We start from the raw sequence: 15,909 nt of genomic DNA, 5'->3' as shown, positions 1-15,909 counted from the left end.
ATCAGGATTTTCCAGGCTTGGGCGCGGCTTTCCTCGCTTTAGGTATCGACTCGTGTGATTGGTGGGGAGCTATCGCGCGCACCACATCAAATAAGTGTCAGGACACGCGCTGGAGAGGATCCAATACGCCCGCGTCATCACGCGCAGGGAGGTGCCACCATCTGGCTGTAGGACCTGAGGAACACCAGACTTCTCACACGGGACTGTAGGGACTGGAGCAGGACTGGTCGTCTCTCTCACAATTAAAGGTGAGGAGAATTGATTCTATCTTACAACACAGAATCGTTCATATGTTTTTAATTTCTTGATGTAGAATCAAAAAGGGGTGTAAACGCACTGTTTGCCTTCTATGAAAATGTCGCGCATCTCTATAAAACGACAGATTTCGTACATAAAACGAACATTCGTACATAAAACTGGAAATGTCTACAGCCATGAAATTCATCCTGTGTGCCACTTCCATACCCCTTCCTTTAATTTGTGACAAATTTCAAAATCTCCAAAGCTTGAAAGTCTGCACATTCTGATAGAAGAGACGATACTGTCGATTTCTCCCTTTTTCATGTTTTGGAAATAAGGTTCCTTTGATGTCCTTAGTTTTAGCGACAACGGTAGCATGAAACACTTAAAGCTTGTTGGTAATTACCAACAATTTTCAACATCAGATCTATCTTTTTTAAACGTATGAAATTTGCCAAAATACCATGCAGTGAACTAGAAAGCATCCCTTCTGTCGTGAAGGCGTTGGCTTTTCCTGCCAACATAGTATGATAAATTACAGTTCTAAGTTAAGCAGTGTCTGCCTGCATTAAATGACCATTTCATCCCCGGCATACACACCAGAGCCTTTTCATTACACGCCTGTCAACATGACAAAGACTTTAACAAGGAGAGGACGGTGGCCATTTGCATCTTAAATAGGTTCGTCTTTTCTCTATAGCAGTCCCTAGCTACCGCCGGCATTTTAAATTTTATACTGCCAGGTCCATGAAGGCTAGAGCCATGAGGACAAGCTAGAAAAATCAGAAAAAAAAGAATGTAGTCAACAAAAAAATGACAACAGCCAAATGCCGTTGTCTGCTCGACCATATAACCTAATTCCAAAAACACAGATGGTCTATCATACATCAAGGCTCCTTGCATACATCTATGCCATTAGTAGCTATGCCTATGGCCGAAAATCTCACAATCCCAATATTCTACGTGATTACCATAAATGCGGTTTAAAGTAGATTGAATAAGCCATCATCGACTCTCTGATGGGTTGATATTGCTCATATTCCAAATACCACAGCAGTGCCGTACTTTTGGTAGGCTTTCTGTATTTTCGATTATTCAAGATATCTGATGTACTTAAAAGGTTGAAGTCATAAGTTTTTTTAAGACACGAATACATTTTAGCTATGATCGTCCTTCTTGTTTTTGCATAAGGAGAATGTTACGTGTTTGAATGTAATTTCCTGTTTTTGTACTTCAAATTTTATTCGGAAACCACTGAAGCATGTCCATGCACGCATTCAAGTGAAAGTTGCATTATGCATGGTGTTTCAAGGTGGACCTGTTTGTCCTTTTTACGATGTTGTTGCATCACGTCAGAAATGCCGTAGTTTTTCTATCCCATGTGTGAGTCGATCAATATTAGTAATGAGCTGGAAAATGTAGATTTCCCACCGTGAAATAAGGGAGGTCGTATTTACAACTAGCCTCACTCTAACCTTCCTTAGCACTTCACAGTCCACAGTGTGAATATGCGCAAATGGAATGTCTCGAAGATGTAGACTAAGACGGTGTCTAGACGTCTTTTACAAGAAAGTGGTTACAAACAAGAATATCTTTATGATATCCGCCACGGTGCTTCGTATATATAATTCATTTGTTTCTAAATCAATTAATATTCAGAGATTTTGATGTACAAGCCAAGCCGACAAAAATTCTACCCTCCCAGTATAAGCACCTCTAGACCTTGCGTGGTCCTCAGTCAATGGCTTCCCCATTAATTCAAGAGCTTGTCAAACCAGTGCTATGCATAATCAAGTGTTTTATGTAATAGAGAGGGTTGAAATGGGGTATTTTGGACGGCAGGCTAAAAGGGAGGAGCATTTCTTTCATATTTTGTAGAGTGGTGTTTTGGAAATTTCGTCATAAGTTACTTTTTCCTCTTGTTCTATTCCATAGGTTACGGGATGGTGGAAACAAGTTTTAACTGAATGTGTTGATTTAAACTAAGGATGCTTTCTTTAGGTTATATTGCAAATCTATGATTATTGTTGTTTTGTTTCTTCGAACCAACCTCTCACTGTTCGTACTACTGTCAAGTTAGATCCTTAGTTGTAGATTCTTTTTCAAGTATCACTCTTCAAAAACCTTTGCAATCAGCGAGAATATCAGATGAATGTTGAAGTTCAATCGATGAATTGCATTTGAATCCCATAGTTGCAATAACCAATGTTTAGCCTTACGATCAATTCCCAGTAAGATGAGAGAAATCCAAATCTGCCGGCTTTCCACTCCAGTACCACTTGAAACAGGCAGGCCCCATTCAAAGCCCATCAAAAGAATGTCCAGTTATTCTTATATGATGAATATGGAGCACACATAATGAAACGCATATTTTAATTGAGGCCCGATGGGGAAGGCTTTTAATCGTGCCGTAAACACAAACCATACGTCTTTTGATATCGCTCTAACTAAGTGCCTTTCAAACTTATCCAAACTTGCGCATATCGTTACATGCGCAGCCTACTTGAATTATCTTTAATTTCCTACCTCCTGTAACAGCATTCTCAACTCTCTATTGTATCAGTGGAGATCCCTACAGACGTCATATTTCAACATGTTTCAATATATGCATCCCCGGTACTTGATATGCAATCCTCAGTCTGCAACTATCCACAGTCACAGATTATCATTGGCTTTTGAGAGTCTATCTTTTTGTGCTGGTGCTAGTCCCTGAATTTACGTAGTGTTTGCCCATGATCTGACAATGTCTCTCTCCACAGACATGTGGACTTCAGGCGGACAGGTGCTGTCCCTGGTGCTGACGGCAGTTGTGGTTCTAGTACCCTCATCTGACAGCAGCGTTCCCCGTAAGTGCGAGATCCAGTTCGTACCAGTTCAATCCAGTTCGCACCAGTTTAACCTACTTAGGAAAACTTTTCGTATATTACATACACATATCTACATGTGTTATGCCCTGGGTGCCAACGCTTACACGATTAGGTGCACTGCTATTCCACGAAGCTTAACAAATACAACGACTTCTTGCTGTGACAGTCTGAGACACATGTCTTAATTTTAGAGATAAGGAAAATTGTAATTTCATATCCACAAGGAGCGATCACAGTCTAAGCCTCCGGGCATATATCATGCCTACTGGCTGGCGTATCAGTCAGAGTGGTTAATATAATTTGTTATCTCTTTTTTACACGCACACATTTATATGTTAAGTGGGGTAAAGTATGCATATTGCAAATTTATCAACCCTTTGTAGTCGCGCATCAAGCCGTGGATGCCCTATTGAAATTCGCACGTACTTTTGAAACTTGTATCATATTTCCACACGTCAATTATCATTAGATGATTTTATGAATTGATTGTTTCAGGGCATGCAGTCGGCGCCACATGTGTGTTAGAGTTTGCCATTCATATGAGTTGGCGCACCGTTACTAAATGGTTTATTTCACAAAAGTAAAAAGCACGGAAGCAATACGCAATTAATCGGTTGCAAATGCCATTAAGAATTTACAATTCATAAGATGAGGACAAGGTCAGAAAGGCGTTCCAAGCACCGTAATTTTTCTCGGCCATGGTCATGGGTAGGTTTACCACTTGCGAAAGGACGGTCCAAGATTAGCAATTCCCAAGCAACGCCATTTGTAGCTGGGTGCCTTGGACTCTATATCAATTGTTTTGGCTTAAAACGGGAAGTCAACGTAAACCAACACACTGTCATTTGCGTGCGGATATGGTAAAACATACTGGAATAGTTTCGCATGATGGTTGAATTTTCTTAGATACACTAGACCTTTGCTGGTATTGTGTTTTCTGTGGCGATTGTGTGGCCCCTCATTTGTTTCCAGAGAAAGTAATCTACAATTATAGACATGGTTTCCTAGTATTCTACAGTTAATCTCATGATTTCCTCGTAATCTACACTAACTATCCTGGTTTCCTAGTAATCTGCACCTACTATCCTGGTTTCCTAGTAATCTACACTTACTATCCTGGTTATCTATGTACATACAGTTACTCTTATGATTTCATAGTAATCTACAGTTACTGTCATGGTTTCCTAGTAATCTGCACTTACTATCCTGGTTTCCTGGTTATCTAGTATGTACATACAGTTACTGTCATGGTTTTCTAGTAACCTACAGTTACTATCATGGTTTCCTAGTAATCTACAGTTACTATCATAGTTTCCTAGTAATCTACAGTTACTATCATAGTTTCCTAGTAATCTACAATTATTACTATCATGATTTCCTAGTAATCTACAGTTGCTGTCATGGTTTCCTAGCAATCTACAGTTACTGTCATGAATTCCTAGTAATCTACAGTTAGTGTCAGTTACTGTCATGGTTTCCTGGTAATATACAGTTACTATAATGGTTTCCTAGTAATCTAAGGTAACTATCATGGTTTCATATGATCACAGTCTCTCACCATCTCCGTTCTATCTCCAGCGCCAGAGATCCAGGATGAGGTGAATAAGTGCATGCTGACGCTCGGACTTCACAAGGTCATCCCGCACATCAGCTCCGTCAAGATGGCCATGGACTTCTGTATGGCTAAGGTGGCCAGGGCTCAGTCAGACGGCTTCCACAGAACAGCTAAGGTAGCCTTACCTCAACTACTACAGTCTTCACAGTTAGATAGATAGTGTACAGTATTCTTGTCAAGATGGCCATGGACTTCTGTATGGCTAAGGTGGCCAGGGCTCAGTCAGACGGCTTCCACAGAACAGCTAAGGTAGCCTTACCTCAACTACTACAGTCTTCACAGTTAGATAGATAGTGTAGAGTATTCTTGTCAAGATGGCCATGGACTTCTGTATGGCTAAGGTGGCCAGGGCTCAGTCAGAAGGCTTCCACAGAACAGCTAAGGTAGCCTTACCTCAACTACTAAATGTCTTCACAGTTAGATAAATTGTTAGGGTCTAAAGTATATGTTTGTCAAGGTGGCCATGGACTTCTGTATTGCTAAAGTGGCCAGGACTCAGTCCGAAGGCTTCCACAGAACAGCTAAGGTGGGCTGACTTTCACTACGACATGTCATCACACAGTTAGATACATATAGCATTCTTGTCAAGATGGCCATGGCCTTCTGTATGGCGAAGGTGGCCAGGGCTCAGTCAGAAGGCTTCTACAGAACAGCCAAGGTAGCCTTACCTCAACTACTAAATGTCATCACGGTTAGATAAATAGTTTAGGTCGTACGAGTTCTAGTATTTCTCACATATTCATGTTTGATTCCAATCATTTATGCCTGCGATTAATCCTTTCATACTGATTTCCCATTTTTTAATGTTTCTTCCAGTGACGAATATTTTTTTTTATTTACGTCTCATTTCGAGTTTTGCTCTTACCTTTTAGCTAGTCCATTGGAGACATTTGTGTTAAACCTTTGCACTCTCTAGAGCAGAGTCCTTAGCATATAGAAAACAGTATGAACCACTTCTGAAGTCTTGGGTAGGATCGAACCCTATAGGCCACTGCAGCGGTCGTAACTGTCAAAGCTGGTGTGTTGGATTGACTGAACAATACAGAAAGAGATTTATTTCATGCCTGCACTGTAAATAAAGCAAAATCAATTTTTATCACCGCCATTTATTTAAAGAAAAGATTGTAAAATACCGCGAAACGCTGTAAAAATCTATCATGTATTGTACCAACTCTTCTTCAGTTCGATTGTGGTCGGTACTATTTATCAAACTGTGGGTACGTTTTAGTAGAAAAGGTATGTATAAATACATCGATAAATGTTAGACATGATTCAGGTAATAAGATACGCCAAAAAGCAGTTACTCAAGCAACTGGATGTTATTTGGGAATTTTCAGTTGCTTGAGTACCTGTAACGTTATATGTAACGTTATATTCATAGATAGTTGGTAAGTTCCTTGTGTGTGCTGACGGTACGGGATTTTCCAGAGATGGAATTTTGTGTGAAGATAACGTCGGGACATTACCGCCCTAATGACCTCGTGATCAGCGCGTGCACCTGTCGTGATCACAGCCAATCACGTTCGTCTTCCCCCGGACCGCCTTGGGAATGAACCCAAGACTTTCTAATTTATTTTCCCCGTCGACCATTTCAAAGTGTAATTTTCCTTTCCGTGAGAGTTGGATCACCTTGGAGGCTGTCTCCATTATCTGATATAGAGTTCAAGATCGTTGCCGGCGCAACGCTAATTAAATGGTGATCATGTGGGGGCGAATCACCACTTTGCACTGTTGGTCTGTCTCAGCTCTGTATTGATTGATTGATGTAATTACTGTACTGGCCATCACGAGGGAGGGCTGCCATCATAAGTGGGCAATTTCCTCCCGGACGGAATGTCCTTTACAGAAAGACTTGAACGTTGATAGTAATTTGATGTATCAAAGTAAACTTCTTGACGTATGATGCCACTGAATTAAAAATGGGTAATCAACTCGTTTTTAATTTTCGAATGAACGGATCTAGTCCTTGTCAAATGATAAGCAAGCTATTACTTCTGTGACGCCCCAATATTCACATAGAGCAGGTTAATTGGGGAGCAGAGAATCAAAAGTTTCAGAAAGTTTATGGCGCCCCCCGTCTCTATCAAGAGATGATCCATGCCTATTTTCTTAGTTTTCTGAACGGACAGGCGAGAGGTAAAAGTGCTGGTTATCTTAACTTAGTGTTTAACTTCTCTTCAGAATGCCTACCCGCAGCAGTCGTCCTACCACCAGCAGCAGTCGTCCTACTCTAACTCCCAGCAGTCTCCATTCTCGCAGCAGCAGTCGTCACCACAGGCGGCATACATGAGCAACGCCATCAGCCCGGTAGGTGGCGCTCCTACAGATCTGTCCTGTCTTTGCTAAAACATCATTAACACTGTACAAATGCGTCATCTTATCCTTCTTACTCTATCAACATTCAAGCTTTGCGATATCCCATACAGGAATACATCATTAGACTCAGCATTATTTGTCTCTCCGACTATAGACGCATATGACCTCATGATTTTGTTTTTGTAAAAACATACAGAAGGGTTTGCTATGGCTGAATGAAATTTCACACAAATTGCTTTTTACCTTCGATCCACAATAGAAATTGTTTGTTTGGATATCATATTAGGCAAGGGAATAGTAATGTCCTAAACTGTTTAGTATTCCTTACACCTGTGTTGTGCTTAGTCACTATCACACAGGCGCATTCTCAACCCTGCACTAACAACCATGTTTCTTCTCTCCTATCATACCCTTGCCTTGCTTAATATATTCCTTCTCTAACCCTTCGAAATTTCAAAATGTGCACCACCTTCCAGGCGACCAGATCAGACAGCAGTGAACGTTAATTCTCTTTGAAATGGAAAAACTGTTATCTCAGGGTGGTTCACAGACTGCGTAACAATCAGTTTGACACAGGCGAGGATGATAAGTAAGGGGGCTTTTCTTCTGAAACGCTGTGAATACATAGTCTTACATTACAGGTGCCAACAAGAAAAATTCAATTCATTTTATGCAGCCGTCTACCATAAGAAGTTCTGCCTATTGGGTACTGAATATCAAATCAGCAGATCTACTTACCAAATGCACTGCACTTACAGATCAAATAATCTACTCATTGATTATGCTCATATATCGGGCATGGCAATCTGTTCCATTCCCTTGTTCTGATGTTATGCACACTTCGATTCATTCTCAATGTACAAGTGAAGATAAACGGCCTTTCGCGTTGTGCACGTAAATTAAAGATCAAGTCATTTTTGAAGTCATTGTTTGGGATCCATATAAAGTTAACAGTCCAATGATTCGTGAGCCAGTCTTTGCCAGTCAGATTTAGAAGAGCGCAAAAGATTTCAGAAAGCAATCAATTTTAACATACACCGTCTCGTTTGTCAATTCTTAGTAATGATTTACAGAGGCAGCTTAATTTGCATTCTTGTTATAGATTGCACATGATTGGTCACGATTATGCAAATCTTTCTTTAGTTATAGAGCTTTACTACTACCATATGAACAATCTTGCTTGCCTTTTCTTTTCCCACAAACAAGTTCTACCAACTGAGCCGCTTTATTTGTTTCTACACATAGTATGATGATTCAGGAGCAGATAACAAACAATTCGATCCAAAGACGTACGATGGCGCCATAGAGGAATGTTCGGAGAAGAGCTTCTTAGCGGGGAAGTGCGTTGAAATGACGGACTGGCTGGTGAATATGGTTAACACAGTCGCTGTAAGACAAACCTTATGTTGCTCCCCGCTGTGCTGCACCATTCTCCTTCACAGAGCATCTCCCTCGGCCTATACCATATACCCCGGTAGGCTTTGCTAAACAGAGCTGAAGTTTCCACTTTTGTGGGCGTGGCTCCTAACCAGATGTCAGTCAATCAGAGAGTCGCCTAATTGTCAGCCAATCAAAGAGTCAGCTTTATATAGTCGCCTACGTAAAGCTGATTCTCTGATTGGTCGATAGCTGGTTAGCGGCCAAATAAAAAAGATGGAAACATAGCAGGAATTTAGCAGAGTCTCCTGAGGTATATTGTGTAGACCGCGGGCGAGGCTATCTATAGGAGATGTTCTACACCCGCTTCTTAATCTAACCAGCACACTGCGCTTCACGCTTTTTCATTAGTCACATTGTTTAATTCCTGGACGTCCTTCTGCCCTACTACTACTACTGCCCAGTAGCGACGTTTGAAAAAGCTTGCGACGATGACTTCTTATTTTTTTTAGCTAACCGCTGTTTCTCATTCACAACCGAATTGCACTACCTCATAAACATACATGTAAACCGCATTTCAATACATGAAAGTGTGCTCAAGACATTTTGGATATGCTGTATATTCTATACTTCAAAGAAAGGGAACGATATTAGTATTTATGACAAGCACATTCTAGTGGTGCTCAAGATGAATGTGATATCACAGTATTCACAGTTTTATACGGCAGTTTATTGCTAAATATTTCTGCCATAATTTTTCAGGCATTCAACTCATACATCATTGCAAATCTGTAACGCATCACTAACCTTCTATTTCGGTCATCCCAAAACTGAGATCTGTCTTAATGAAATCTTGTTCACCCCAGGAAAGTCCGAGTTCGAACAGTGTGGCATTTTTGCTGCTTTGTTGCACCCAGCATGGCTCAGCCTGTACTCTCATAGCTTGACATCACTGCTGCCCAGTCCTGCATCGCTCACTCTTCTTTTCGCTGTTAGTACCAGACCTGAATGTGGTGAACCGATGATGCTGAAATAACCCCAGCATTCTGTAACCTTTTTGAAGACGGAGATGTGTTTGTTTGTTGTTGTTTTTTGCCAACGAGCACAGATGTCAAAAAGGCACTTGTGTCGAAAACAACTAACCGTCGTATTAGAATCAAGATTGAAATTGAAGAAATAACTAAACTAAATGCCTTTGCTGAATTATTTTCTAAATTCCATTACCTTTTTATAAAACGATAGGCAAGCACTACCGCTTGTGTGTCTTGCCACAAACCATCTATTTCGTCACGTGTAAGGTCTGGTGTGGGGATTTGATGTAAATGTTCATGTTTGTAATTGTAAGTACGTGTCTTTGGAGTATGTTTGTTGGCTGCTTCTGCTTGTTGTGTATGTACTTCATTGTGCAACATAACAAAGACTGAGAAACAATCGTTACACAACAACAAGTAACCTTAAATGTTTTTCTATACTGCACACGGTTATCCTGATTGTGTACTACTGTCCCCACGTAAGACTGAACGATACTGTGTAAGTCATTAATTTCCGTCAGACGTTGATAGATTGAGATCGCTGATGTCATTGGGGAGTTGGACAACTTTAAAATGCATCATTAAACCTAAATTATCCCATCTCCGAGATTGAAAGTTAATGAAGATGCGCCGTCCAATGTACAAGGGAGTCGATCTTTCTTGATAATGTTAATTTTCGACACTCTACTCTAGATCTTTCCATTCCAATCCTTTCCGAAAGATGTATGACAACTGTATACACGAATCCCGAAAATTCATTCTGTGTTTCCTGCCCTGATTGCACCGATATTTTCAAAAGACTTCCCCATCCTCAAAACCTAGAAGACTTATCAAACGTCTCGATTCCCACATTAGTCATGTTTCTCGGTCTTCGTTACGTTGCCGGCAGACTTGTACATCATTATAAGGACCCCGTGAAGCTAAATGACTTTGGATTACTCTCTGTGTTCCTCGTTCTCTCCCCCTGAAGCCGCAGCCTCCGCCGCCGCCACCACCTCCCAAGTGCGTTGCCGACTTCGCGCACTGTGGCTACTGTGAGTGTAACTGCTGTAGTGGGAAGTGTGAGCTCAGCTGGCTGTAAGTCATTTCTACAACTACATTCTCTGTATCAGCAGAAAAGCTGGTTAATTACATACATGTATGAAGAACTTGTTGGGAAAGGTTGTCGGAAGTCAGTTGAGAGGTTGTTGTGTGCTGGAGTAGATGAACTCCTTTTATTCTCTCAAACACTTTCTTAGGATAGTTTTAGTACTCTGGATACCCAGCATTATTACTTAAAAGAAGGTCATTTGCACCAACTCTGCTCAACCTGGACAGGAGTCGATATGGACTTCCAACAACCTTTTACCTATTGCTGACGTCACACGTACGGAACGTCACGTGTCCAAAGTGATTGGGTCTGAAGAAGACCGAACGTTTAAAGCGAACATTTTCAGTTGCTTACAGTTGCCTTGTCCTGCTAAAATCTTTTTTTGTGCCAAGTTTAGCACCATAAATGGTGACCGCGTGGCGCAGCGGTAGCATGTTCGGATTTGCACCGAGAGGTTGCGGGTTCGAATCCGCCTGCCGTGCCACCGATCTTGTGCCCTTGGGAAAGGCACTTTACACGACTTTCCTCATTTTACTCAGGTGAAAAAATGAGCCTTCCCTCGGATAAGACGTTAAATGGAGGTCCCGTGTATGGGGAGATGTTGCGGTGTAGATGGAGCAAACCATTTTGTCTGGAGTTGGTGATTCACTACAAATCACCCGGACGGAGGCCTGGCGAACCTTCGTGTCGTATCAGCCATACGGTGATTTACATCATTCACCATGCCCCGGAGAGGAGATAGGCGCCGCCAGGGGACTAAAATGCCTATTGATACAGCACAGCCATTTGTGCTGCCCCTACGGCTGATTAATCAGCCTACGGCTGATTAAAAGGCTATGGGACGAACGAACGAGCACCATGAGCGGGATGATTCATATGATCAGTAAAACTTGACCTATTCTGTGCTGCTGCTGCAAAATTCCGTCCCAAATCGAAGGGGTTTGCTGCAGTTTGCCGCATTTAAGTGGAAAAAAAAATGCCCCAAACCCGTATAGATGCTGGAACCACATACAGGCTTTATATATATGGGCTCGGCAGGAAAATTCCCCATGATACGTTCGCTTTACATAGTCATAGAAAGCAAAATGCACCTGTGAAGATCAAACATCCATCTGCATAAAATCAACGCACTTTGTGACAACTTCTTTTAGATTCTCCACGGGACTTTTTCTAGCTTTTAAAACTTTCCCCGCGTAATACCATACAATTTGGGCACTTTCACACTCTCAGCAGGGCTTCAATCCATTTCCTCCAATCTCACTTCCATTAAGAACTGATTTCAGCGAAATTAAGAGCGCTGCTATCTTTTGATCACGACTGTTCTCCCACCAAGGTCGCAGCTCCTTCCCGTAATCACAGTAAAGAAAGCCGCCATTGATTTTGGTGTCAACACATCATCTACAGACGACCCTTGCTGAAACCTAAGACCATTTTTCGCTATTCCTGTTTCGATTACCACCTCCTACATTCATGGAGTGCAGGTTTCTGTAAGTGCGGGTAATCCGGGTCGATATGTGACTATTGTAGCGGGATGGAGCGCGGCCTTGCGTCGATGGGCCCACCTGATCCCGAATGAGTATAAAGACGGACAGATCCACGGACCATGATTCATCGGGGGGAGGGCAGGGGGAGGCTGACCATGTCAATCCCTACATTTGTTTCTATTTCTGAGATGTCTCCCTTGACATTTCTACACTTGCTCTTTTAGGAGGAAGCATTCAGAAGCACTTTTCGGCATCCATCAAAGCGAAGGACAGCAAACATCATGATCTGTGTCACTTCATTCAAAAGAAAACCTGCAAACTCTTGAATATGTTACATGCAAGACGGAAAATCTGATGACGATTTTTAATGTTCCAAACAGGTGATTGAGGAATGAATTTTGTAGATTTTATTACATCTGTTACCCCAAGTATCGAAAAAAAATCAATTGGTATCATATCCGAATGGCTGAACTTTACGGCAAAACGGCCAGGGAATATTCGCTGTGATTTCTCATATACTTCATATACTGTAAATGCATTTAAGTTCGCGGGGATTTAATTTCGCGGTAGCGGGAAAATGGACTTTTCGCGGTGGTTTTAATTTCGCGGTAGCACCATGCACTGCAGTCTCTTACTGTTATGGAAAAATGTTCGCGGTGGTTTTAAATTCGCGGTGAAGCGGCCGCCGCGAAAACCGCGAACATTAATCCATCGCGAACATTTCTGCTTTTACAGTATGTGACATCTCGCACTTTCACGCATTCACAGTGGCGCTTTGAAAGGAGCCTTGGCCTAATTTAAGTAAATACGCCCACATCAAACGGGGTATTTATGGATATACTTAACTTGCAATTGTCTTCGTACAATGGTTCGCATCTAATCTCAGTTATGACCTCCTACTTTCCCACAATCTTGCACCTAATCCGCCCTCCAGCTTTGTAAGGTTTGATGACATCGTAGTGGTCAGTGAAATGTGCCTCAAGCTGATATAAGACATGAGTATCAGGCACTTTGTTCTGCCGAGAAGGCTTCTTCAGCCTTACAACGGCCGATCGATATCAATTACAACCGAACGGCCCCGAATGTGGTCCGGAAACAGCCGTAAAACTGTAATCCGTTATTTCCTTCGACAGTAAACGTCGATATTGCGGCCAATTAAACATTGGAATCGATAGTGTGGGATAGGTCTGGAGAGTATTCATAATCCCTGCCGACGGTTTTCGTCTTGTTGAAAGTCTAAAAACACTCCTATGACTGCACCGTAAAACATGGTCAGTATTTTAATTCCACGCACACACGAAAGAGGTCGAACCTGTACAAACATTGAACCTTCAGATAGATCTGCGTGAAGATCCACCTTGATGGAAACCGTCTGGCCATAGGAGGGAAGCCTGGTTCTGCTCTGATTCCCTCATGTTGTGCTTGTGGTTATCTAGTAATTAATACTTAACTAGGCGTGCGTTGCTTCTGCAGCATTGGGGCTACAACATTTGTGGTGTGGGACCTTCCTTGCCAATGATCGTGACGAATCTTAAATGTTTTAGGTAGTTGGTGATTTATGCCAGAAACGTAGTTCATTACTGGTAGACTGGTGAGGCTTTGGATGGGACTGGTGAGTGAGAATGAGTTACTGGTAGACACCGCCAGATCTTGCAATTGCCTTCAGAACCCTGGATCGAGATCGAGCTACGAGTACCCCATGTGTATACGTAGTTAAAAAATAAAAACATCGGATTTGCAACAAGGCTACTTCATCCGGTCGGTTGGGCATGTTTTACCAAATACAAACTGCCCAATCATGATCAATATAAAGCTTAGTCCAAAAACAAGCACTGAATAGATATTATTATCATCATCATGTCCCACCATATCAAGCGTTCCTGTAAATCTGTGATCACTAAATCTTTGATTTATGCCGTATCTGATCAATAAATCAAATTTGTTAAGCTTTGAATTTATAAGAAAAAGTCAAGTCCTCCCCCAAACTACATGGTGCATGGGTGGCGCTCATCGTATCTATAGCCCTTGGGCCGCACAGCTATGCAAGTACTTAAGTACAGAACGGTCCACTGGTGGTGTGTATTCAACTACCATACCTTCCCCATGTACTGACTACTATGCCTGTGGCTTGTTGTATGTGTTTGTATGTAGGCTATGGGAGGCCAGTGTGTGTGTACCTGAGAACAAGTGCTCATACAGCCGCGTCACGAAATGTGTCAACCAGAAGAAGATCAACCGCTAGTATCACAGCGCCAAGAACACCCAAGGGACCTGAGTTCACACCACCACTCTCCTCTGCCACCTAGCGGTTTTGATTGGTACTACAGCCGAATGCAAGAGTTGGACAATAATCATGCATAACATTGCATCCACATACTCCAGTCGAACATAGTGACTGTATAATTCCCCCCATGGGACATGGCTTGTTTAAAACTTACTGTGAAATGCCTCCAGGCTCCACTGTATACGAATGTATATTTATAGAAATATCTGTATGTATATGTATATGTATGTATGTATGTATGTATGTACGTAACAAGTTAATCAAGATTGTTTGGACTGAACAACGAACGCGGAAAATGGAATTTGAACGATTACATCTTATAAAGCGTTGATAATATCTTTAATCATGATGTGTTCTTTGGCAATACAATACTATAACGTTGAACCGATATGGTAGTACCATTGTTGATATATCTACGGTGTCATATTTGTCCTAAACTTTATAACTATGTACGGTTCTGTGTTAACGTTAGTTCGTCAGTCCTGTTTTATTGTAACTTGTTTGCAATAATTTCCACTGGGATCGCTATCAGCGTATTGCCACGCGTTCTTTCTGTAAACATTGAAGTGTGTATGCAGGCTTTTGAACGACATGATATATCCGAAACGTTAAATTAACTGCAAAACAACGTTATCTCAGAGACTCCCAGATGCGTCTGATTGCAACTGAGTACAAGAAAATGAAAGCAAACTGTTTTGAAGACCCGCTGTACTGTATAGTACTTCAATGCTTTTTAAATGCATCACGTGTATCAACGTTATGCTTGTGATAAATCAGAGTGAATTCTACAACTATATCGAGATCGAATCTATTGAAAACGACACTTCAGAAAATGGCTATTGATGTTGACACATATACATAGCTCGTGCCCGATATATTGTTTCTATACTGACACTGTTATTGTTGCCATGTCAATAAACTCTTTCTCATTGTACCAAGGAAAGAACCGTGCCCACAGCATACTGAATAGTAACGCAAAGTATTTCCAAGCAGATGTTGTGACAAAACTGTGGAAGAGAGTAAGACTTAACCCTTGCGTTGAACGCAATATTTGTTCGTGTATATCATATGCTTATGGTATGTAGCACATGACCATGCAGAGTCCATCATGTGGCCAAAGTCGTTAACTTTTATTCTGCCATAGAAACCGGAAGTAATAAAGATGTTCTATATCATACACACCATTGACGACATCGTGTTCATTGGACCACTAAATTACCCACGCCCACGCTCTCAGATGTTCCGTTGGAATACGAATCCTCTCATAACAGGAAGTAGTACATCAAGTAAAGTGTAGGCCGTTTTTGAATTTCAATTACGTAGTGGTAATTCCTTGACGATATATCAGATACTTCCCAAGGACGAAGGTATAAGTTAACATCACCCCTCAGAATTGGAGGAGGTACTGGGAATGTACTCTGTAAGGAAAGCATCAAAGGACACCACCGAATATCATAGCCTCCATAGCAGGCTTTCGGGGGCTCATAATACACTTTTGCTGGCCATTTCTATTTGTACTCGGTCGCTGATTGCTGGCGTTTTCTGATAGCCACCCTCCGAAGGAAACGCCAGCAATCAGCGATGGGGCACTTACCAACTACCGCA

General features: G+C 41.7%; 1 protein-coding gene across 5 annotated transcripts; it reads left to right on the top strand.

Annotated features, from left to right (window-relative positions):
• On the top strand, nucleotides 1-15,483 carry LOC118432405. Of its 5 annotated transcripts, none has more exons than XM_035843962.1 (8): nucleotides 1-248; nucleotides 3,000-3,086; nucleotides 4,686-4,768; nucleotides 4,903-4,971; nucleotides 6,904-7,029; nucleotides 8,284-8,427; nucleotides 10,417-10,523; nucleotides 14,172-15,483. In XM_035843962.1, exons 2-8 carry the CDS (start codon nucleotides 3,002-3,004, stop codon nucleotides 14,260-14,262), a joined length of 705 nt encoding a protein of 234 aa, XP_035699855.1. In that variant the 5' UTR covers nucleotides 1-248; nucleotides 3,000-3,001; the 3' UTR covers nucleotides 14,263-15,483. The 5 variants fall into 5 exon arrangements, with proteins under 5 accessions (XP_035699855.1, XP_035699856.1, XP_035699854.1 ...); XM_035843963.1 differs by having other exon boundaries at nucleotides 4,686-4,795; nucleotides 4,930-4,971; XM_035843961.1 differs by lacking the exon at nucleotides 4,903-4,971 and having other exon boundaries at nucleotides 6-248; nucleotides 4,686-4,837.
• Nucleotides 15,484-15,909: the final 426 nt, after the last annotated feature.

The sequence above is a fragment of the Branchiostoma floridae genome, chromosome 15 (assembly GCF_000003815.2).
Source record: "Branchiostoma floridae strain S238N-H82 chromosome 15, Bfl_VNyyK, whole genome shotgun sequence".
Lineage (NCBI taxonomy): Eukaryota > Metazoa > Chordata > Leptocardii > Amphioxiformes > Branchiostomatidae > Branchiostoma > Branchiostoma floridae.
The sequence above is the reverse complement of the archived record's forward strand: the minus strand, read 5'-3'. Positions and strand labels throughout refer to the sequence as shown.